The 25,163-nt window shown below is 42.0% G+C and overlaps 3 protein-coding genes across 3 annotated transcripts; 2 read left to right on the top strand and 1 right to left on the bottom strand.

Moving 5' to 3' along the window:
- Window positions 1–265: 265 nt before the first annotated feature.
- On the top strand, window positions 266–760 carry LOC110711264. Its single transcript, XM_021889642.1, has one exon. It carries the CDS (start codon window positions 266–268, stop codon window positions 758–760), a length of 495 nt encoding a protein of 164 aa, XP_021745334.1.
- Window positions 761–7,103: 6,343 nt separating this feature from the next.
- Window positions 7,104–8,397, bottom strand: LOC110711254 (replication factor A protein 1-like). Its single transcript, XM_021889632.1, has 6 exons — window positions 8,254–8,397; window positions 7,875–8,136; window positions 7,691–7,787; window positions 7,410–7,536; window positions 7,222–7,303; window positions 7,104–7,138 (listed from the first exon to the last, which is right to left on the bottom strand). Exons 1-6 carry the CDS (start codon window positions 8,395–8,397, stop codon window positions 7,104–7,106), a joined length of 747 nt encoding a protein of 248 aa, XP_021745324.1.
- Window positions 8,398–9,897: 1,500 nt separating this feature from the next.
- Window positions 9,898–12,482, top strand: LOC110711255. The gene is made up of 2 exons (XM_021889633.1): window positions 9,898–10,533; window positions 11,872–12,482. The coding sequence occupies exon 2, from the start codon at window positions 11,875–11,877 to the stop codon at window positions 12,265–12,267; it is 393 nt and encodes a 130-aa protein (XP_021745325.1). The 5' UTR covers window positions 9,898–10,533; window positions 11,872–11,874; the 3' UTR covers window positions 12,268–12,482.
- The last annotated feature ends 12,681 nt before the right edge of the window (window positions 12,483–25,163 follow it).

Genomic DNA, 25,163 nt, shown 5'->3' with positions numbered 1-25,163 from the left:
CAACCGATGAATGTGTCGCACTCAGAAAGGAGGTTGCTTACCTGTTGAAGAAGGGGTATCTCAAAGAGCTTATGTCAGATAGATCCAAAGTTCCAGGAAGTAAAGAGAATCAAATCAAGGAGGCCCCCCACCTCCTCCTTCAATTGTCAAAACCATCTGTTTCATATCAAGAGGGTCAGAAGTGTGCGGTTTAACATACTCAGCAGTGAAGCGACATGCAAAGGAAAGTAATAAGGATCAGCCTGATAAAAAGGAAAAGTAAAAAATGGATATTCCCATCATGTTTGAAGAAAGCGATGTAGTAGAAGGCCATCATGACGGTCTAGTAATTTCACTCCCAGTTGGAAACTGTATGATCAAGCGAATCCTAGTTGACAACGGAAGCTCTGCAAACATCATCATGCTTGATACCGTGAAACATATGACCATCGACGAGAAGAACATCATCAACAAGTCAACAATGCTGGTAGGATTCAGTGGGGAAACCAAGAAAACAAGTGGAGAGATGACATTAGCCACCTACTCAAAAGGAATCAACTTACAAGTCAAGTTCCTGGTGATCGGCACTTTGTCATCATACAATATGATTCTAGGCAGACCATGGATACATGAGATGAAGGCCATCCCTTCCACGTACCATCAAGTTATTAAATTCCCTACCAGGTGGGGTATTCAGGAAATCAGAGGAGATCCTAAAGAAGCCAAAGAATGTTACAAGATCGCACTAAAAGAAACATCTGCAAAAAAGAGTTCAGCATAGCAATCAGAGGGTCAGCTGGGCCAAGAGAAATTGAGCATAGCAGAAGAACAAGAAGCCACAGAAGTCTAGTTGAACCCCAACCATCCATATCAAAAGGTCAGAATAGGATCAGAATTGAATCCAGGTCTTCGTTAGCAAATCTATGATTTCTTAGAAGAAGAAAAGGATGCGTTTGCTTGGACCCACGAAGACATGAAAGGCATCCCCCCAGATGTGATCACTCACAGACTGAACGTAGACCCAATGCACACGCCAGTAAAATAAAAGAGAAGGAAATTTGCGCCAGAAAGGAACAAGATCATCAATGAGGAAATTCAAAACCTGTTGAAGATAGGAAAGATCAGAGAGGTAAAGTACCTAGAATGGCTTGCTAACGTGGTAGTAGTCAGAAAGAAGAACATAAAATGGCGAATCTGTATTGACTTCACCGATATCAACAAGGCATGTCCAAAGGATCTGTTCCCTTTACCTCACACTGATGCCATGGTAGACGCAACAGCAGGGCACGAGCTGTTATCCTTCATGGACGCATACAGTGGGTATAATCAAATCCTCATGCACAAGGATGACCAAGAGAAAACCGCCTTCATCACTAGTCAAGGAATCTATTGCTATAAGGTAATTCCCTTTGGATTGAAGAACGCAAGAGCGACATATCAAAGTTGGTGAACAAGATGTTTGAGGAACAAATCGGAAACACAATAGAGGTCTACATAGACGACATGGTAGTTAAATCCAAGAAGGCGGATGATCACGTCAGAGACCTTAGAGAAGCCTTTGCCATCCTGAAGCAGTACAACATGAAGCTAAACCCCACAAAGTGCAAATTCGGAGTACAGTCAGGAAAGTTCCTAGGGTACATGGTTACACAAAGAGGAATAGAAGCCAGCCCAGACCAAGTCAAAGCCATCCTGGACCTAGTACGACCAAAGTCAAAGAACCATTTACAGAGCTTAACAGGGAAAATTGAAGCACTAAACAGGTTCATCTGGAAATCTTCAAACAACAACAGAGCCTTCTATGAAGTCCTGAAGAAGAACAAGGAATTCAAATGGGAACAAGAGCACGATGAAGCATCTCATAAGCTAAAGGAATACTTGGCCAACCCGTTGATTCTCTCTAAACCTAAAGAAGGGGAGCCCCTCTAATTGTACCTCGCAGTATCTGAAGGGACGATCAGTGCAGTCCTCACAAGAGAAGAAGACAAAGAGCAATTTCCAATCTACTACATAAGCAAAACCTTACTCAGTGCGGAAACGAGGTACGCATCCTTGGAGAAAATTATTTTAGCTTTAGTTACTACCTCAATAAAACTACGCCCATACTTTGAAAGCCATTATATACGAGTACGAACCAACTATCCCATCAAAGCCATCATGAGAAAGCCAGAAATGTCAAGAAGGATGGAGAAATGGGCCCTACATCTGAGCAGGTACGATATACAATACGAGCCCATAACTGCAATCAAATCACAGGAAGACTTTGTAGCAGACTTCAGCCCAGCCCTTGAGGAAGAAGCACAAAAAGAAGTATTGGCATTACAGGAACCAAAGGCTACACAGAAGTGGACACTCCATACAGATGGCGCAGCAAACATACGCGGTGTAGGCCTAGGAGTAGTACTGACATCACCGCAAGGAGTCAAAATAGCACAGGTAGTAAGGTGCAACTTCAAGGCCACCAACAATGAAGCCGAGTACGAAGCACTAATCACAGGGTTAATTGTCGCAAGTGATATGAAGATACAACACCTAGAGGTAATCTCAAATTCCTTACTCATGGTAAATCAAATCAATGGGGAATACGCAGCAAAGGACACCAGGATGATAGCTTACCTAGAAGTCACAAGGAAGCTCATTAAGGAGTTTAAGGAATTTAAGATAGACCAGGTACCCAGAAATTTGAACACTGAAGCAGACGTCCTGGCAAACTTGGGGTCAAATATTAACCCAGAAGAATTTGGAGCTATCCCCCTAGTACACGTACTCTCTCCAGCCATAGAGAAAGAATCAACTATGAACGTCTACGAAGTTCAATCAGACTTTGCAAGGAAGGAAGACAGTAGCTGGACAAAACCACTGAAAGAGTACCTCTTAGACAAAACAGTACCAACAAGGAAAGGAAAGTGGCAGCTCAAGCACTCGCTCTAAAAGCCTCAAAGTATTGCCTAATCAGCAACGTACTCTTCAAGAAGTCTGTAGCAGGTCCCTTCTTACGATGCTTAGAAAAGGAGGAAGCACAACAGGTCCTACAGTCCCTACACAGCGGTGAGTGCGGAAATTATTCAGGAGGGAGAAACTTAGCCAACAGAGCACTCAGAATGGGATACTACTTGTAGGGGATAGATTTAAAGCGTTAACCCCTTAGCTTGAACCCCACTGTGATCATACACTAAAGTACGGTGGCGTCCAAAAGGGAAGAAGATAGAGCAAAAGAGTCGCCAACAAGTTTTAGGAACTTGTAAACCATTCACAGGGTGAAGGTTACACCCCTTAACGATCCAAGAGATCGTCAACTCCATAAGGTCTAGAACCAAATAAGGGTTCGGGGATGAAGGTACAAATCCAACCTAAAAGAGATTGAACCTGCCCTAATAATAGGCCTCTACTTTATTCTGATCGTATTCATGTGCGCTTTCTGACAAACATGCAATCAATAGGTCTAACCCTAAACCTGTTTAGTCTATGTTAATTGAATATTAATGCACAAATAAAACTATTATTGGCGATCACTTGAATTATAATCATATTAACCCTAACAAGATTATTAATTATCTTATTAAGCGTGATTACAAGTATAAATTCCCTTTAAACATGCATAAAAGGTGTGATCAAGCAATAAAAATAAATAATATCAAGCAACACAATAATAATAAATATCATGACAATAAAATTATAATCATCATAATAATAATCATAAAAATAATAATCATAATAATAATCGTCATAAATAAAATAATAATCATCAAAATAATAATAATAATAATAATATTCATAATCATCATAAATTATAATCATTATAATCATAATCATGTTCATGTTAAAGCATAATAAAAATAGCAAGATCTTAGGCATGATACTAACAAGATTAATTGCAAATTCTAGCATGTCACTAAGCATTAAAAATCAAATCTTTAGCCCTAACATGATACTAACATGAATAAATATTAGGAAGAACATAGGAGGCATCGTAACAATCATATTTAAAATTACCCTAGACATGATACTAGGAATATCATAATAACAATATCAACATGATATCTACATCATAATATCAATAAAAACCATAAAGCACTTATTTTGATGCTTCGTACCTCTTTCTAATAACAAAATACACACGTTAGTAACTTCAAGGAAAATAATAATCAAAACAATTAAATTAAATAATTGAAATAGAGATTTGGGACCAAACCCTCAGAAATTAAAACCTTTCACGTCTAGGGCGAAGGCAACTTCGAACATTGCTAGGTGTTTCTAGATCTTGCGAATGCGGAATTTTGTATGTAAAAGACTAGTTCAGAAAAAAAAAAACAAAAAAAAAAAAAAAGAGAGATGGTGAATGATTAAGGAAGAGAATGAGAGAATTAATGAAAACTGATTGTAGGTGAATGTAGATGAGAATCGGTGAATTGAAATAAGAATTGATGAAATCTGGTTCTCAAAAACGGAGTTTTACGACATTATTTATAGAGAAATCAGCCAAAAAAGATAAAATAAACAAAACAGAGTCTGGCGCACGCAAAACGAGATCGGCGCCAGCCATTGGCTATTGGCGCCAGGCGCCAATGGCTAGCGCCAGGCGCCAAGCCTAGCTCCTGGCGCCAATGCTTGGAGTCAGGCGCCAGGCTTGTTTTTGACGCGTTTTCGAAAATCAGATAAGTTTTGCCGTTCAGGAGGATAAAATCGTATATTTTCCTCGAAAATGCTCTTTGATTTTAATTAAAACTCTGAAAAGTCAACAAAAGTCAATTTATCAATGCTAATTGAATTAGGAATGAAAAGAACCTTCTAGAAGAATCTAGAAGACAAAAACCATTCCTAATTGCATTAGGAATGATAAATCTTATTGGGCCCTCCCCTAGATCATTGGGCCGCATATAAAGCTCAAACCGGGCCTAGTTTAGTAAATTGGCCATAACTTCCTCAATATTCATCGGAATTGGGCTTATAATATATCGCTGGAAAGGTCTTGTCAAGCCCCATCCAACTACACTACTATTGGACCCATATCGTGGACCAACCAAACTAGATTGGCTGTTTTCTTAAAATAAGTTTTCAAAAACAGAGAGAAGAGAAAAGAAATTAAAACTATCCGCAACACTAAACTTTCCACACTTTCGCTTCATTCGATTATGATTCGATGCGAAAGGTACTCATCACCGGGTTTGGTTTTGGGGAGACATAAATGGGTGTCTACAGAAGCCCCCCACTTTGACTGAGTTTGGAGAAACGCAAGTTTCGAAAACGAAAGTCAAAGTAGCGATAGGGACGGAGAATGATTCAGAACGTTCTGCGATCCTAAATCACTCTTGTAATGTCGATACCTGCAAACTAGCGTTAGTTAAACAGATAAAAGAGTTAAGAAACGCGTATCTTGCACCGTCGAGCACACGTCTCTAAAAGTAACCGATTTGCTGCTGCTTTACTATTGTTTTGATGACCTCCTGCAAGCTAGATAATGCCATCCCGCTGGAAAACCGCTACGCCTGTAACTGCTTCCAAATTAGAAGATTGCTTCACCTGAAACGATCCTCTTCCGCTTTGATAATATTCCACATCCAAGGGAATACCATCGAAGATTGCTTCTCTCAAAACAATCCTTATCCTTCTTGAATCATAGTGACAACCTTTCCAATCATAGAAAAAGTCGTCGAAGACCGCCTCATCATGAACCGCTCTTCTCATATCTTGGTGACAACCTCCACAATCTTAGCGAACGCCGTCGAAGACCGCCCATCTCGTGCTATCTTCTCAAATCTTGGGTGACAACCTCCACAATCTTAGCGAATGTCATCGAAGACTGCCCATCTTGGCTATCTCCTCAAATCTTGGGTGACAACCTCCACAATCTTAGCGAGTGCCGTCGAAGACCGCCCATCTTGTGCTATCTCCTCAAATCTTTGGTGACAACTTCCACAATCTTAGTGAATGTCATCTTGCTATTTCGATGTTCACTCGTCTCTGAACAAAGAGCTTCGCTTTTTTTGTTATGTCCATGCGTCTCTGAACAATAGAGCTTTTGATGGAAATGTTCACGCGTCTCTGAACAAAAGAGATTCAATACTTGAACGTTTGTTGCGATAATATTCTGAAGAAGAAATTTTCGAAGACCAACGTTTGTGGATCTCTAAAGCTCGCCTGAACTTTGCTTCCTCTAAAACCAGTATGTCGGTGTTTTCGTGATGAGCCTATTCTTAGGCACTTTAAGCTAAGTAAGACGATCTTTCATCAGGTCGACCACTTATTGTGATTGTAATCAAACTGACTACTTAATCATGTCAAATTGCTTATAGGGGCTAACTGGCGTACCAAGGAACCCAAAATTGTTGTATGAGGCCTCGAGCTCTGTCGTTGCTGAGATATCTTTAGCGCCAAGAATTGGAGTAGGGTCTTCCCTATTCTACTGCACCTGTATTTATTTTTTACTATAGAACTTTGCCAATCTCTTTAATTATCTTAGGGTTGACCTAAGGTTTAGCGTTGCTTGACTCATTGACTTTGATACGACTCGAGGTATAAACTTGACTCTCTGTGATTGACTCGAGGTTGACTCGACTCGAAGTGAAATGACACGTGTGACTCGTGACCCGTGTGTGCATTGTAATGTGATCGTGCGACTCAAAAATGCAGAAAGCAAAAATTTTCCGTCATTTTTGTGGAGGGTACCGACTTTCTCCCAAAAAAGAAAGACGTGAAAAAAGAATCGAAAGTTTTTGAAGATGCATGTTGAATGAGCTTAGCCAAATGTCGTTTGATACTATCTCTCAAGGTGCAAGGATTAATCCATCCTAGGCTATCTCAACTGTTGACTCCATGAGGAAAGTATTTGGGTAACTTAGGCACGGAGGCTAAGCACTTCATACTTCGTGATGCAATGACAATTATGACTGACGAGTGGTTTTGATATGATAAGGCATGCTTCAGCATTGTGTTAAGATTCCATGACAAAGGGTTCCTAAGGGAAGTATATTTGGTCATGTATGTGTGCAGTGTGTGATAGTGATTCTAAAGCTAGGCCACAAGAGCTAAGTGTGTGGAGAAAATATTGAAAAGAGTCAAATGGTGGTGACTCTTAGGCTATGTAAGCTAATTTAAATATGAATTTTGACTTAACAAGTGACTTATTACATGAGATTGTGAATTTTTTTCACCTTGAACACTAAAAAAATATAAAAAATGTATTAGTTTCAATTAAATTAGAAAATAATTATAATGTACAAAATGATAAACAATGTCTAATACCTTTGTTCTTGCACCTCAGGTATATCCACATTATTGATGAATAATGTTGTCGCCCATAATGAATTTGATATAGAAACTTCATCTAGAAAAGTTATGATCATGGTAATTTGATTAATACAATTATTAATTTTAGACGAAGAATTACTTATCATAATTTAAATATATAAATATGTATGATAAAATATCACCTCTAAAACTCTTAATCTAGCAAATTGTAGTACTACAACTATGGGTCCTTGGATGTCATCTTTAGTAGGTGAGTCCGAAGGTTGTTCAGCATATTTTCCATACAATGTACCAGTCAACTTGTTTTTGCTACAAAATACAAGATAATTGTAATTGAAGTCAACACATAAAAAAGAGTTTTAATATTTAAAATTCCATTATATAAGTTAGTGCCTTATATGTATAATAACAAAAATCAATAATGTCAAGTATATAGGCTAATTCGAATTGATGAATTTCTTACTGCAGGTCTTCTAGCTCAATTGTCAATTTGTTATTTGGGGTATCAGTTTTTGAAATATTGATAAGATCATCCATGCCGGTAAGCTCTCCAATAACATCTATAATTATTTATAAAAATTATTAGTTGATAATTTTATAAAATACGAAATAAAAAATGGTTAATAAATTGATATAATGTATCGTACCTACTAAAATCACCTCATTGATATGTTGTTTAAGGATTTTGTCGAATGACACAAAATCAAATCTGTATTGAGGAAGTTGTGCATCTTCACAATCCCTAACAATAGTCCTATAATAGAAGTTCACTTTATAGGCATGGGCCAAATGTTTGCCAGCATTAGTAATCATTCCGAAGCTAGAGATAATACGGGAAGTGCCCTTTTTCACAAGACCTTCAAATCGTCGAATGAGTGATTCTTCGATAGTTGCTTGTAAATTAGATCCCTGTGTTTAAAAATTATCATATCAAAATCAATTTCGCACTATAATTTATGAGTAAACATATTACAAAAAGTAAACACATCTAAAAGACGAAAATTTTATGAACCTATAATAGTATACCTTCTCATCAACTAAAATTAACTCAAGTGAGTTAATTTTTTTTATATTGGAATAGTCAGGTTGGTACCATAGCCTCACAATACGAGCTTTTATTCTCCATGATTCTTTAAGAGGGGTAAGGTCAGATATCATAGTGAACGCCATTAACAATATATTAACCACGATAATATGACCTTGAAATAAAAATTGTTACGATTTATATGACTAATATTATGACTATTATTTATATAGTTGATAATACAAATAATATTGCATCCGATTTTATTATTTGAATATATATGATTTGATTTTAATATGTTAACTATATTTTATTTTTGCCGTTTTTCAATCCAAATATGTAACAGAATATAATAATTAGTATAAATGTATTTTTATTGTAAATTAGTTATAGTTATTTATGCTTAGTGTATATTTGTCTTCCATTAATTGTAGGAAATTAAGCCTACTTTATAGCTTACCATATGTAGCTTACAGTGTATATAATGCATTTGATAAACTTGTTAATATTTGAGGAATTATCTTCTTTAAGAAATTTGAGGATATTCAAAGTATATTATTCTAATATTATATATAGGAAATTTACTTATGGTAATTTGCAATTGATTATATATATAATATCCTTAGAAATAAGAAATCTTCGATACATAAAATTGGGAAATAAATTAAAAAATTTATAAAAAAATCTAGTGTAACTTAAGACATAAGATAATATTCTACAAAATATCTTAGTATACTCTGTACTATTTTATTTCTTTTGACAGGTACTATCATACCATAGTCACTTACATGCTAGATGTTATGTGTGTGTGTGTTTTTTTTATATAGTTTCCCTCCGTTTTTAAATACTTGCTCCATTTATCTTGGACACGCATATCGATGCTAATCTTTGATCACTAATATCTTTAATTATCAATAAGTATAAATTCTAACAATTGAAAATTAATAATCTATTCATTGAGATGATTCCGACAATACCCACAAGACTATATTTTTTCTTATGTATAAATCACAAACATTAGTCAAAGTAGGACAAATGAATAGGGCAAAAAATAGAAATGGAGCAAATATTTAAAAACGGAGGGAGTATGATATTAAAAAATTGATTCCATGAGATTTTTTGTTGATTTATGTATTTATTTAATTTTTTTTTTGAAACAATTTATGTATTTATTTAGAATAAGATGTATAGAATTTTTAAAAAATTAATAAAAGAAAGCGAATCATAATGAGACATTTGTCAATTTCACGTTGAGGCGCTTGTCTTTTATTATAGTATTATATGTATAAATCACAAATATTAGTCAAAGTAGGACAAATGAATAGTGCAAAAAATAGAAATGGAACAAGTATTTAAAAATGGAGGGAGTATGATATTAAAAAATTGATTCCATGAGATTTTTTGTTAATTTATGTATTTATTTATTTATTTATTGAAACAATTTATGTATTTATTTAGAATAAGATGTATAGAATTTTTTAAAAATTAATAAAAGACAGCGAATCATAATGAGACATTTGTCAATCTCACGTTGAGATAGATAGATAGATAGATAGATAGATAGATAGATAGATAAATAGGAGAGAGAGAGTGTGATGGTAAACTTTTTTTTACACATGGGTGGGATAATTTTTGAAGAAAGTATATTATATTGTGGTATATATAGCGTGGAGAAGTGAGAAAGTGGTAGAGAGAGAGGAATGATATAAATTTTTATACCATGAGTGATGATGGTTTTAACAAACGAATATTATTATTAAACTGAGGGGTTTTGGTTTCTTTCTATACTCCAACTTACGGAGTAAAAAACATGAAATTCAAAGGATTTTTTTGTTTTTTTTTTTTAAATTCAAAGGTTGGAGTGGCGTGTTGGTGCACCCTGCAGGCTGCAGATTACAGACTACATACTACAGGTTTACAGCAGAGCATCATCAATTCAGCAGTACGTAGACTGTACGGATTAGATAAGTCCAAAAAGCCTAAAATCTTTTCCAATTTCAACTAACACAATATTTATGCTTTCAAAAAAAAAAAAAATATTTCTCCCCACACATTAACCGTTAACCTTTCATCACATCAATATCGACGGCCATAAATCCATACCATTTACTACGGTCTATCTTAAGTAAGTAGACCGTTCACACTGAATAACTCACTCTGTAGTCAATTAACCGTCTATATAAAGCAACTTTCAGTCTCCTTCTCTTCAACCTCGCTCCACCATTTCATTTACAAACCCTAGCTGTGCATAGCTACTCTCTCTCCAACCTTAGCCGATTCAGGTTCCCTTCATTTTCTCTCTCTTCATCTTTTAGGATATTTTGCTTAAGAATTCATGTAAAATACTGTTTTATTAATAATTTGCGTCTTTTTTCTACGATTACGTAAATGTTGTTGTAAGTTATTGCCGAATTGTTTGATAATTTTCTTTTGTTTTGATGCTTGTTTATGATGTTTTTCTGAGTGTTATATTATTCTACTTTTTTTTCTCTATATAATCATTTTCGTCTGTTTTGAAGTATGTTTATCATGCATTTGTGTGAATGTGTGATCACCTTTTTTTTTTTAATATTAAATTATGTGGATTCTGTTTAAAATCGATGAATCCAATGGTTAAGGATTTGTACAATGATGCTATTATGAGATTCTGCCTCAAATTCTTTTGATGTAATGCATGTTATTCAACAGAAAAATATAACTATGATTTTATCCGATTTGCTGTTGCGATTAACTACTTGTCTATTTATTCTCCATTTATTTAGCGTATTTTTGGATGTTAATTTTTATGATCTTTGTTGTTATATAGATGTCACATTACTCAGTTTACATTTGGTTGTATTGACGTAACTGTGGGTGACTAGTGTTGCTTTATCTGGTACTCAGTAATTGTTTGTTTTTGAAATGTATGAATTAGTCTGTGAAAATAAGGATCTGAATATTTCATATTTTGTGCTTTCTTATTTAATGAGTCGATTTGATGTTGCGTGTTACTCGCCCGGAATAAATTGTCACATTGAGTTTTTGAAGCAATGTTGGTAAATGTTTGATGAAATAAGTATGTACTCCGTGTAGAATTGATCTTATTTTTGTTTGATATTGTTAGTCATAGTACTCGTAGAGCGTGTTATACTCCATTTGTCACTCATTGTATTTGTATATTATGTTTGGTTGGCCTACAACATGTTCCATAAGACCAATAGTACGTACTCAGATCATAGATTCATAGAGCGTGATACACTCCAATTGTCAAATTTGATCATTGTTAACAAATCTTCCTGTTTGCTACATGGTTTAATCGTTAACTCGACTTCTTGTTGAATGTTAGGCGCAAGGGTTTTTATCTTATTATTCCGTACCCTGTTTGGTTTTCACAGAATTGGAGAGCTTGTCAATAAAAAATTTAGTACATACAACGAGTAACTTGAATTACATGATTGCAGATGGTTGTTTACGAGTGAAAAGTAATTAGGGAAGTTAATTTGAATACTTGAGTATGAGTTTGAAGCCACCTCTATCTGTGCTAAACTGCTAATGCTTAATGCTTCAATGATTTCCTTGTGTGATGCTTTCTTTGATTTTTAAATTTCACTTATTCTAATAATCCTGTTACGCTCTTGCAGGAAATGTCGAACCAGAATACTCACTACGTGGGGACAATTGGGTTGATATATTCACCGAATGACAATACCACTGTCAGCACAAAACAGAGCGGAGCTAGTACTGGAAACTATGAGATGACCACCAGGAGCAACAACTACGACAAGCAGAGTGGCAGCTACTTGCGCCAGACTGCTAAGGAGTCGTACTCAAGTGGGGATTACTCTAACAGGGGGAAAACCGGATACAAGGCTGAGTACAAGACTAGCTCAACTGTGAAGGTTGGCGACAAAGGAGGTTACACTGAGTACTACAAGCAGGAGAAGGTCACTAGGGTGAACTATGACAGTGGCAGCAACTCTGGAGGTAGCAAGGGCAACTACAACTATGGTGGTGGTGGCAACAAGTATCTTTACTAATGGCGCTCTCTAGGCTCGTAGGTTCCTCGTCAGGAAAATAAATCAATTTAGGAATTTGATGCTCTAATGTAGCTGATCCAAATACTATCGTCTAGCAATGGTTGATTTGGATATTTGATGTTATTATGCAGTTTTAACTTTGAAGTGAAACTAGAATTGGCTCTTTTGGTCTTTAAAACTTAAAAGTAATGGAGGTAGGAAATTAAATGTTTGAAGCTTATGGTTTATATTAAGCTTTTTGGCTGCCTCTTGTTTATATGATACGATTAGATTTTAATGCAAACTTTGATGGTTTTAACTTTTACAGCAAGAATGGCATTAAAGTCTTTTTAGATGTACACCTCAACTCCCTCATGAGATATTTAGTTGTAAACGAGAGACTAGTTCTTGCAGGTGAATCTTATTGGTGAAAAAAACTTAAAAATAAGGCTCTCGTATTTATTGGCAAGGGGGAGAGCTCGGGAGGTGAACTTTTATGTTAAGTGGATGACCCATCCACTATTTTGGCTAATGTAGTCATGTGAATTGTGGAAGATAGTGTTTCGGTTGAAAACAATGGGACCTTGCCGAAGGTCCACTGAAATGGAGAAGACTGGATTCGATCCAAGCTGTGTTGGGCCGAAGGTTTCCTGCACAGTGAACACACGTAAACTAGCCTCGGGGGTGTTTCCGAGGAAGGCCCCTCCGATGCTAAAGTCAGTACAATGTGTAAAAAGGAAGACACTATGCAAGAGAGTTTGTAGCTTGAGGCTTTTGTGGAATATTTCTGAATGCAAGAATGAGCATATGAATTGGAATAATCTGTGTATGAGATAATGTATGTGATCTCCCCTTGAATGTGTTAATATGAGGGCTTTTATACCTCATCATACTTGGAGAGGTTGGGCTTTAGCCCAATTGGCTTACTTTGTGGGCTGACTTTTGACTTTTGAGCAATTGGAGAGTTGAACCTTGACCTTGGGCTTTTAATTGGATCATTTAGTGCTCAGGCCCAATTTTGACTAAATTGGACCCAAACAACTTGCCCCCCAGACCCGATTTGGAAGAATGACGGGTCGGGTTTGATTTAACTCAGAAAAGGAGGGAAGTAAATGATTTAATTGATCCAAAAATTTGAATTTAAACCGTAATTAATGAGATAACAACGGTTAATGATTTGCGGAAGTTGGACGGATAATGGGCGGTTTAATCACAAGACATGTGTTTAATGGTTACTTAGTGGGTACTTAAGAGAAATTAAAGCACAGACTCTTCGTATCCCGTACCTGGAGATATAAACAGAGGCGCGTCATTCTCCTCACTTATTCACCAACACAAACCCAGAATTCTTCGAGAGAGAAACCAAGAACCCGCATCAAAACTTCGCAAATTCCCCCGAGCATTGAGCTTAGAAACTGAGACTTGCCACTACGAACTCGTAAATCGGCAACTTTCGCTTCAGATTAAGGTAAATTCCTTTGATTTCAGTTTATTTTTCTTCGAATTCGAACTCCTTCCCCTTTTCTTTCGACTTTTCTCTTCGAAATAATCCATGGCAAGAGGAGTTAGAGGTAGAGCCCGTGCTCCAAGAAGAGCAAGGCCGATTCCCGATCCTAGGAATAGGATTGGGACCTGGAATGGTCAAAGGCCGGAGTCTGACCCTGCTGAAGGGATTAGGGCGACTCCCCTTTCCTCGGCTCCTCCTCAAAGAACGGATGAGCCGAGTGCTTCTGGACGGGACGATGAAATTCCCGCTGTCCTTTGGGATATCCTCCCTGGGTTTTCAGAGTGGGAGAATGCCGAAGTCGCTTCGGCCATGATAAAGAACCGCCCCTACTCATGGTGGGTAGAGAACGCCGATCAATATCGATTTGCTGAGCAAATTGAGTTGCACTACGGCATTTTTGAAGCTGATGGATATTGGTGCCGAATGCCCTCAGCATCCGATAGAATCCATCGCCCACCCCCGGGGTATGTGGGGGTGTACACGAGACAGCTTCAGTATGGGCTGAGGTTCCCTTTGGACGTTTTCGTCCGAGACTTGCTGATCCATTACAACATTTCCCTATGTCAGCTAACCCCCACCAGCATCCGAAGGGTGATGACATACTTATGGGTCTGCAAGTTCTTCAAATACGTGCCGAACCTGCACTGCTTCAGAAAGCTCCATCGGCTAGTGCCAAATATTCAGAGTGGGCACGGAAGCCATGGTTCTGGGTGGTATCGGATTGAGTCCCGGCCCCAATACTTGACCATGTGGCCAAATGACTCTTCAGACAAGGACTGGAGAGGTCAATGGATTTGGGTTAGGGCACCCATAGATCCGGGCCACCCTTGCGTCTTCAGCGCTCCCCGGTACTTAGCTGAGCCTGATCCCGAAATGGGAAGTCTAGGTCCCCCCGCAGATAACGGGGCGGATCCGAACCTGGATCAGCAACATATCTTCGGCAAGCTGCCGAACCCGGGGGGGAGTGGTCGAATGCAGCATATCCCGGAGACTTGGCTCCCCGATACGCATTACGTTTTCCAAGAGAATATGCTAGCAGCTGTTGGCCTCAGCCGAAAGTTTAAGGATGGTAAGCTTCTTCGGCTGGGGCCGAGGCTTTTAACTACCTCTTTTTCTTCTCTCGCTTTGCTTTTTTATGCTGTGCCAACATATCTGAGCTAAACTTTTTCCCTTTCCTTTTTTCAGAGCGGGACGAGACCAACGTTGGTATTAACTACACTCGTCTTGGTGTTAACCGAGAGCGAGTTGTAACTGAACGGGCCCCGTCTATCACTGAGCCGAGGCATAGGGAAGTTCATCTGGACTCTTCCCACTTCCAAATTGAGGCTGTTGCTCTGTATCAGAGGCAGAAGCCTTGGTGGAAGAAGAGAGACCCTTGGTTTCAGCTGCTGAACGAAGAAGCTGAAGCTGCCCGCACAGCCGAAGAGGTTGCACGGGTACTTGAGGCTTGCGAAGGAGGAGAAGGGTCCTCCAGAGCTGCTGAAGCCGAAGCTGCAGCTAGAGCAGCTGAAGAAGACGAGGCTTTGCTGAAAACCTCGGTGAGCTTTCAGACAACTTTTTTCTTTTCTTCTTTTTTCTTTTTTTTTTTTTTTTTTTTTTTTTTTTTTTTTTTACTCACATTCTTCTTCCCCCCTGTCTGTTACAGTCTGAAGAGAGTAACAGACACAGAGAAGGAAAAGCTCCTGTTCGTCCCGAAGACCAAATACAAGAGTCTTCAGACTCAGATATGGACGAGCAGCCCCTTCTGAAAAGGCGCCGAAGGATGGCCATCATCGGCCCTCATGATTTTCAGCAGAGGCCGATGACCATCGGCGTCGCAATAAGGGAACCTGAGGAAGGCAATGGATCGCCGAGGGTTCCCCAGCCAACACCCCAATCTCCTCAAAAGACCCCTCCGCCACCTCCTGAGATGGAGGTGGATCAGAGAACTCCCGAACCTAAGGGAGGGGTCCAAGAAGAAATCAAGAAGAGTGCTGCTGAGCACGAAAATAAAGATGCCGTGATGTCCAGTGCTGAGGGCTTCGCGGCAGATATCGCCAGAGAGGTTGAGGCTTTCGTCCTCACCCCTGAAGAAGAGGAGGTCATAGTACTTGACTCCTCTGAGAAGGATGATGCTGAGACAACCAAAGCTAATCAAGCTCCATCGTCGTCCTTCCCTTCTTTCCAGACTCTGCATTCTGGAGAAATGGGTTTCTCGGCCCCCCGAATTCCAATGCCAGATCACATCTGGGACCTCATATGGGGTCAAAACCGAGAAGGAGCTGAAGCCTACTTCGGCAGTTTTGCTGGCATGTCCGAAGTAGACAGGGCAAGGATCTGGTCGCTGAAGGCCACTGCTGGGATGGGCGAATCCAGTAGATCAGTTCCTGACCCAGCCAGGTCTAACCAACTGCTGATGATGCAGGTAATTTTCCTTCATTTCCTCCGAAATTCAGCTCTATTTTTTTCTTATTACTTATTTTTTTTTTTTTTTGTCTTCCTGTTTTCAGTTCGTGCACAATCAGACTCTCACTGTAGAGCTGATTGATACCCTACAAGATAGGGTAGACGCTGCTGTGCACGAAAGGAAGGTGGCTGAAGAGGAAGTTAAGCTTGCTAAGCTGAAGCAAGCAGCAGCTGAAGAGAAGCAGCAGGAGGTTGAGGAGTACGGTAAAAAAGCTGCCGAAGCTCTGAAAACCTTCTGCGATGCTATGGAGATGGAGGTTTTTCCCCCACTGATGGAAGGGGAAAAATTCCTCCAGGAGCATATGGGAGTGGACGTCTCCAAATTCAAGGCTGCCGTTGAGAGCCGAATTCAAGAAGGAACTGCTGCACAAGCTGAAGTGCAGCAGCGTCTAGAGGCTCTTGAAGCCAGCCGAATGGCTGCTGAAGAGTTGCTCCTGGCCAAAGACGTCCAACTCTCAGAGGCTGCTGCTGCTGCTGAAGCTCAAAGAGCTAAGTTCCAAAAGGCTGAGGATCAACTGCTGATCCAGAAAGTTGAAGTGGCCCAGGCTCAGACAAAGGCTTCCCAAATTCAGCAAGAGCTGAATGAGCTGAAAGGCTCCTCCTCCCAAGTCGCTGATGAGCTGAAGAAATCCAAGGAAGACTTGGAGGAGACCCAGAAGAAGCTGGCTGATGCTGAGGCTTTACTCAAGGTCCGTGTTTATACCCAAGAGGAATATGAGATGGGTTTCAGAAACGGATTCCGAGTATGCCGAAGAGTCTGCCTTCATGCTGAGCCGAAGCTGGACTGGTCTAAATGTGTTGAGTGGGTCCAGAATCCCGAAGACCCTCACATGAAGTTTGCAACTCCAGCTGAAGCTGAAATTCTTAAGGCTGAGGAAGCCGAAGAGGAAGCTGAAAGACTGGAGTTGGAAGCTGAGCAGAGGGAAAGGGAGGCTCGGCAAAGTGCAAAGCCCGCCTCTTCTGCTGCTGGGGCTGAGGCCACCATGGGACTCAACGCTGATCAGTCTGATCCCCCGGCTGAAGCATAGGAACTCGGGCAGTCGTCTTCAGAATCTTGCGGTTCATCATGTGCTTAACTTTAGACTTGCCGCTTTCTGAGTTTTTTGCCTTGTTTTTTGCTTCAGCTTGCCTTGTCGTACAACAGTTTTATTTTTTTGCTTATGTACGTATTTCGGCAGCTGTTATTTTCCGCTTGTGGGCGGCTGCCGATACTGAATTATTGAACTTGTAGCTCAATTTTTTTTCTTCAGTTGCTTTATTTTTGAATGCTTTACTGTTTCTTTTCTTCAACTCTGCCGAACATAGCTGCACTGCGTGCTTCTTGCCCCCACAGAAATTGAAGTATGACTTTAGTTGAATAAGCAATTTCTGAACTTCTTCAAAATGGATATCCGAAACACAGGGCCAACTGAAGGCAATGCTTCTGGGATACAAGTCTTACTGAAGATTGACTGTCTGAAAGTTGGATATCCGAAACACAGGGCCAACTGAAGGCAATGCTTGGGATATTAGCTTTTTGGGACTAACCTCTTTAGAACAAGTCTTACTGAAATTTGACTTCAGCTGAAAGACCAGCGTTCTTAAAGAAGACGCATATCCGAAACACAGGGCCAACTTAAGGCAATGTTTCGGATAATGGCTCTCTGGGATACAAGGCTCAGTTAAGGCAATATCCCAGGATTGTCCATGGACTCATGTCTTTGGAGAACAGGTCTTACTGATGTTTGATTTCAGCTGAAAGACCAGTGTTCTTTAAAAAGACTGAGTTTTGTAAGCCATCTGAAACCCAGTTACCCGAAGGCGAAGGTTTCAGACGAGGCTGATTTAAAAAGGCTGTTATCCTTGATTTTCTGTCTATCTTTGAAAAATGGATACCCGAAACACAGGGCCAACTTAAGGCAATGTTTCGGATAATGGCTCTCTGGGATACAAGGCTCAGTTAAGGCAATATCCCAGAATTTTCCATGGACTCATGTCTTTGGAGAACAAGTCTTACTGAAGTTTGACTTCAGCTGAAAGACCAGTGTTCTTTAAAAAGACTGAGTTTTGTAAGCCATCTGAAACCCAGTTACCCGAAGGCGAAGGTTTCAGACGAGGCTGATTTAAAAATTTTCAACTGTTGCTGTTATCCTTGATTTTCTATCTATCTTTGAAAAATGGATACCCGAAACACAGGGCCAACTTAAGGCAATGTTTCGGATAATGGCTCTCTGGGATACAAGGCTCAGTTAAGGCAATATCCCAGAATTGTCCATGGACTCATGTCTTTGGAGAACAAGTCTTACTGAAGTTTGACTTCAGCTGAAAGACCGGTGTTCTTTAAAAAGACAGGTTTTGTCAGCAATCTGAAACCCAGTTACCCGAAGGCGAAGGCTTCAGACGAGGCTGAATAAAAAACCCTCAAAGAGTAGATAGAACAAAGAAAATTTTGAAAGGATAAAAAGTTGTAAATTTTATATAAATGGCGGCTCCAAGGCCTGTCATTAGTTCAAAATGTACTTACAAAGATTGTTCTGCCCCGAAGGGTTTACACATGGTATTTTTTCAGTACATCAGCATTCCAGTGATTCTTCAACTCAGTTCCATCCAACTGCCGAAGTCGGTATGTCCCTGGCTGAAGCTCATCATAAATTTCATAAGGTCCCTCCCATGTAGCTGAGAGCTTCCCATGGATTCGGCCTTTCTGAACTGCAGCAGCATTCCGAAGGACAAGATCTCCAATTTTGAGAGGCCTTGCATGGACCCTTCGGTTATAAAATTTGCTGACTCTCTGCTTATAGGCCGCCATTTTATCTCGAGCTGAGTCTCTTACTTCGTCGAGGAAGTCGAGAGATTCCCTCATCAGTCGCTCATTCTCAGCCGAGAAATGGTGCACTCGAAGGCTCTCAGAGCCAATTTCCACTGGAAGGACGGCTTCGGCACCATACACCAGTTCAAAAGGTGAGTGGCCCGTTGCCTCTTTTTCAGTTGTCCGAAGGGACCAAAGGGTTCCAGGGAGCTCCTCTAGCCATTTGGACTTTTGATCTTCCACCCTCTTCTTGAGGGCACTTAAGATCTGTTTATTTGCTGCTTCGGCTTGTCCGTTACTCTGCGGGTGGCATACCGCTGAAAATGCCAGTTTTATGCCGAACTGATCTGTATATCGCTTCAGCGGTAAGTTGTCAAATTGCCTCCCATGATCGAAAACAAATACTCTCGGGATGCCAAAGCGAGTGATGATATTCTGCCAGATAAATTTTCTGACAGTTTGCTCTGTAATGTTCGAGGCTGCTTCGGCCTCGATCCATTTACTGAAGTAGTCGACACCAACTATCAGCCATTTTTTCTGGTACACAGCCTCTGGAAATGGTCCCAGTATATCCAGTCCCCATTGGGCAAACGGGAGTGGATTAAGGATCGGCTGAAGATCCCTTGCTGGCTGATGGATAACTGGAGCATATTTTTGACATTTTTCGCATTTCCGAACCAGCTCCTTAGCATCTGCGATCATGGTGGGCCAGTAATATCCAGCCCTCAATGCCTTGTGGGCTAAGGTTCTTCCCCCAATGTGGTTCCCACAGATGCCGAGGTGAATCTCCCGCAGGATATAATCTGCATCTGTTGGTCCCACGCATTTCAGCAATGGGGCTGAGAAGGACTTTTTCAGAAGTTCCCCCCTGAAGACAATGAACCTAGAGCTGGTTCTCTTCATTTTGGAGGCCAAAGCTTTGTCCTCAGGAGTTTCTCCCCGAAGCTTAAAAGCTAAAATGGGTTCCATCCAACTAGGCTCTGGGTCGGCGCAGCACACTTCAGGTGCTTCGTCGACACTTCTTACTCGACGCACTTCTACATATACAGACCTGTTCAGCTCGGTAAAAGATGAACTAGCAAGTTTGGAGAGTGCATCGGCCTGAGTATTCTGACCCCTTGGGATCAGCTGAACCTCAAAAGTTTTCAGCTCTGCAATGACTGATTTGATCTTGGCAAGATAAGCTATCATGGAGGGCTCTTTGGCCTCATAGCTGCCACTGATCTGATATGCAACTAGCTGAGAGTCTGTTTTTAAGCAGACATGATCGGCTTCCAAGGAGATGCATAATTGTAGGCCGGCGATTGCTGCCTCATATTCGGCTTCATTGTTCGAGGCCTTAAAAGAAAATTTTAGTGCATACTCAAAGGATTTGCCTTCGGGAGAAGTTATCACTACTCCTGCCCCCGAACCGTTTTCGGTGGAAGACCCATCCGTAAACACGGTCCAGACTTTCTTTTCACTGTCCAGCACTTCTTGGTATGAGCATTCGGCCAAGAAATCCGCCAGGGCTTGAGCCTTAATGGCAGCCCTCGGACGGTAGCTGATGCTGAATTCGGTGAGCTCAAAAGCCCACTTGGCTAGCCTACCGGATTTTTCAACCTTGCCAAGAACTTTTTCCAATGGCTGATCAGTTAAGACCACTATCTGATGGCAATCAAAATAGGGCCTCAGCTTCCGAGCAGCTACTACTACCGCGAAAGCAACTTTCTCGAGTAGAGGATAGCGGGTCTCGGCATCCGTCAGTGTATGACTGACGAAATAAATCGGTTGCTGACTCTTACTCTCTTCCCTCAGCAATACTGCGCTGATGGTGGCCGGGCTAACGGCCACATATAGGTATAGAGTTTCTCCTTCAATTGGGCTAGCCAGCGTTGGGAGTTGAGCCAGATGCTCCCGAAGCTGTTGAAAGGCGTCTTTTTGCTCTTCCTCCCAAACAAGCTCTTTTGTTTTCGGGAGTTTCAGGGCTTTGAAGAAGGGTAACCCCTTATCCGAAGCTCTGGAAATGAACCTCGAGAGGGCTGCCATTCTTCCGGTGAGCCGCTGAACATCCCGCTTCGTTTTCGGCTCAGGAAGGTCGAGCGCCGCTTTGACTTTAGAGGGATTGGCATCAATCCCCCTTTTGCTGACCATGAAACCCAGGAATTTCCCTGACTTCACGCCGAAGACACACTTCTTCGGATTCAGCTTCATTTGATGCTTTCTCAAGGTGGCGAAAGTTTCAGCCAGGTCCTTTACATGGTCCTCTAGTTTTCTGCTTTTGACGATCGAATCGTCAACATAGACTTCCATGTTTCGGCCCTTTTGATCGGCGAAAACTTGATCCACCAGCCTTTGATAGGTTGCCCCCGCATTTTTCAATCCGAAGGGCATCATTTTGTAATTATACACCCCAGCGTTTGTGACGAATGCTGTCTTGGCCCGATCGTCGGGGTGCATAAAGATCTGATGATACCCCGAGAATGCGTCCATGAAACTAAGCAAGGCATGGCCACTTGTCGAATCGACTAGCTGATCGATTCTTGGCAAGGGATAGAAATCCTTTGGACAAGCCTTATTTAGGTCCGTGAAGTCAACGCACATCCTCCAGGTACCATTGGGCTTCTGAACCATCACCACATTTGCCAGCCATTCCGGATATTGGCAAGGTTCAATGAATCCTGCCTCCAATAATTTTTTGACTTCGGCTGCGATGTCTCGGTTCTTATTGGCGGAGTAATTCCGCTTCTTTTGCTTAACTGGTCGACACGCTGGGTCAACATTAAGCTTATGGGAGATGAGGTCTGAACTTATCCCGGGCATATCAGCTGCCGAGAAAGCAAACACATCTCTGTTATCCCGAAGGAGCTGAATAAGTTCACAACGGGTGTCAGGATCAAGGTCCATCCCGATTGTTACACATTTCTCAGCATCTCCTTCGGCCAACTCAACTGTTTCAGTCTGTTGGTCCATGTCCATTGCCGATGGACTGGACTCTTCAGAATCTGGTCTGCTGCCAATGTCAGCAGGTGTCCCAGTCTTTGTGTTCTTCGGCTGGCTCTCTGAGTCTTTCGGCTCAGATGAAGAGTCAACCTTTTCCCTTTCGGGACCTTTTTCTCTGGGCACTGATCCTTGGGCCGAAGCACTTAGGCCTTTCGGCTTTTTTGTGCTTGGCTCTCTTTCTTTTTCTTTCTCCTCCTCATCCTTGTCGTTATCTGGGCGACTACTGGATGGCTTGAGGTAGTTGCACCTTCGGGCGTCCTTCTGGTTGCCCTGTATCCTTTCGGGGAAGCCGGCGTCTGAGACATAAATCATCAGCTGATGATAAGTTGAGACGACCCCTTGGATCTCGTGAATTATGGGTCTCCCCAAAATCACGTTGTACACTGAAGGAGCGTCGATGACCAAAAACTCAATCATGACGTTCCGGGCTGCCTCATCGCAACCGATGGTGACAGGAAGTGTCACCTTCCCATCTGGATAAGTTGAAGCCCCATTGAACCCGGATACCGGATAGGGTACCGGCGTAAGGTGCTTGGGCTTCAGCTTAATTTGGTTGTAGGCCTTTCGGAACAGAATGTTTGCTCCGCTGCCACCGTCAACAAGGACCTTACTGACGTCGTGGTTGGCCACCGTGGCGATGATCACCAACGGATCCTCGTGAGGAAACGTAATCCCCCGGCAGTCGGCGGCTGTGAACGTCATGTTCGGCACCGGCGACTGGGGAGATTGAATGTCAGCGTTGTTCACCTGGTGAGTCAAAGCTCTAAGGTGACGCTTGTGCTCCCTCCGAGAGTATATTCCTCCCGAGATAACATTGATCGGAGGGAATTTCCCCTCCGGTTTTTTACTGTTTTTCCGAGGGAAATCAAGGTCCTGCCGAGGGTCCTTTGCTAACCTTTCGGATTCTTTTTTCTCGCGGTGATCCGCGATGTATTTTTTCAAGTATCCCTTCCGGACCATGTCTTCTATCTGGTCCTTCAGCTGGATACACTCCTCAGTGTTGTGGCCATAAGAATCGTGGAACTCACACCACTGATTTTTATTTTTTCGCTGATACCACTCTGGGAGTGGTCTCGGCTTTCGGTAACTCTGCTCCTCCTTCGTCACACTGTAAATTTTGGCGCGTGGAAGAGAGAGCGGAGTGTAGGACTCGTATCTGCCTGTGTATGAGGCAAACCTGTCCTTCTTTAGGTCGCTGGCCGAAGATGGCTCCGAGGCCTTTGATTTTCCCTTTGCCTTATGGCCTTGGCCTTCAGACAAGGGTATTTGCCTCTGTTTCCCTCCCCCGGATTGAGGTTGGGTTTTTGCTTTATTCCATTCTTCGGCTCGGATGAACTTATCCGAAGCACTAAGAGCTTCCTCCAAGGTCTGCGGGGTATGCATGACCATGAAGTCTAGGAATTTTCCTGGCTGAAGGCCATTCTGCATTGCAAAAACAGCTAGCCCCTGGTCCAGCTGAGAGACGCTTGATGACTCGTTACTGAAACGGGTCAGGTAGTCTCTGAGGCTTTCGGTTTCCCCCTGTTGCAGACCCATGAGCTCTGCGGTAGTCTTTTCTCGGCGGTTTGCCGTGGAAAACTTGCTCCTGAACTTGGAGGACAGATCATCCCAACCTGTTATGGAGCCTTGCCTTACTCCCTTGGAGATCCACGCTTGCGCGACCCCCTTGAGAGTGGTTGGGAAATATTTGCACCAAGTCGCCTCGGATCTGGGGCAAAGATGCATATGAGTCTCATACGAGGCCACGTGGTCCTTCGGATCCGTGGTCCCGTCATATGTGATATGCGACGGTATTTTAACCGTGGGTACGCGCTCTTCCAGTATCCATTGCTCGAATGGTGAACTAGCGGGAAGCATAATGGCCTTGCCCTTGTTCCTGGCCGAAGGGACCGCGCTCCGCCCTCTTAGAGAGGTAGGAGTGGTTTTCGTCCCTGGCTGGGAAGTCTGGGCCTCGGCTGCAGGGAACGTGAGGCGACTACGCACGCTCGGTTCCTGGCCGCCGAGTCGGTCAAGGACGCTTCTGCGAGCAGTCTCGGGTTCCCGGCGAGTAGATTCTGGCCGAGAAGCTGAGCTGCTGCTCTTATGCGCTGCTGGTCTTGAGGATGAGGATCCTTTAAATAATTGAGAGTTCTTCTTCCTCTGTTTTTCATTTTTCCAAGAATCCTCCTCCCACTCTTCCAGTTCTCGGAAGGAAGGAAGCTTCCCACCGTCATGGTCTAACTTCCTCCGCTGATGTCGGGTATGCGGAGGAGTTCGATCACGAGGCGGTGGCATATTCTGTGCCCTCATTGCCTCCATGAGTACTGCCAGCGCTCTTGCCACCTCTTCCGAACTGGGCCCCGTCAAAGGGGTCCCCAGCCGAGTGTGGGCATGAGGCCGTGCAGCCGATGGTTGGCTTCGGGACACTGAATATGTCCTATGATCAGATTGACCCCTGCTAGACCGAGAGTGGTCCGGCCTATATTGAGAGTCATGCATTATAGGAGATAGGGAATCCTCCTTGTGTGATCCTCCCCCGAGCCGGCACCCTTGGGAGAGTTCCGGTCCGGCGTGGGCGATGGTGTAGGGGTTTTAGGCTTTTCGCCCGCTCCTTGACGGAGGCTTTTGCTCTTGCGGTTCTTAGCCATGGCTGCTAAGATAATTGCAAGATGATCTTGGTTAGGAATTTGGCTTAAAGATTTTTGAAAGTCTTCCCCACAGACGGCGCCAAAATTGTTTCGGTTGAAAACAATGGGACCTTGCCGAAGGTCCACTGAAATGGAGAAGACTGGATTCGATCCAAGCTGTGTTGGGCCGAAGGTTTCCTGCACAGTGAACACACGTAAACTAGCCTCGGGGGTGTTTCCGAGGAAGGCCCCTCCGATGCTAAAGTCAGTACAATGTGTAAAAAGGAAGACACTATGCAAGAGAGTTTGTAGCTTGAGGCTTTTGTGGAATATTTCTGAATGCAAGAATGAGCATATGAATTGGAATAATCTGTGTATGAGATAATGTATGTGATCTCCCCTTGAATGTGTTAATATGAGGGCTTTTATACCTCATCATACTTGGAGAGGTTGGGCTTTAGCCCAATTGGCTTACTTTGTGGGCTGACTTTTGACTTTTGAGCAATTGGAGAGTTGAACCTTGACCTTGGCTTTTAATTGGATCATTTAGTGCTCAGGCCCAATTTTGACTAAATTGGACCCAAACAGA

This window comes from Chenopodium quinoa, unplaced genomic scaffold (genome assembly GCF_001683475.1).
Source record: "Chenopodium quinoa cultivar QQ74 unplaced genomic scaffold, ASM168347v1, whole genome shotgun sequence".
NCBI classification, from domain to species: Eukaryota; Viridiplantae; Streptophyta; class Magnoliopsida; order Caryophyllales; family Amaranthaceae; genus Chenopodium; species Chenopodium quinoa.
The sequence above is the reverse complement of the archived record's forward strand: the minus strand, read 5'-3'. Positions and strand labels throughout refer to the sequence as shown.

Coding starts and splice junctions, on each gene's coding strand:
- LOC110711255 (XM_021889633.1), top strand. CDS start 11,875: ATGTCGAACCAGAATACTCACTACGTGGGGACAATTGGGTTGATATAT.
- LOC110711264 (XM_021889642.1), top strand. CDS start 266: ATGGATATTCCCATCATGTTTGAAGAAAGCGATGTAGTAGAAGGCCAT.
- LOC110711254 (XM_021889632.1), bottom strand. CDS start 8,397: ATGGCGTTCACTATGATATCTGACCTTACCCCTCTTAAAGAATCATGG. Junction 7,788..7,874: donor CAATGAGGTGATTTTAGTAG/GTACGATACATT, acceptor AAATAATTATAG/ATGTTATTGGAGAGCTTACC. Junction 7,537..7,690: donor ATTGAGCTAGAAGACCTGCA/GTAAGAAATTCA, acceptor TGTATTTTGTAG/CAAAAACAAGTTGACTGGTA.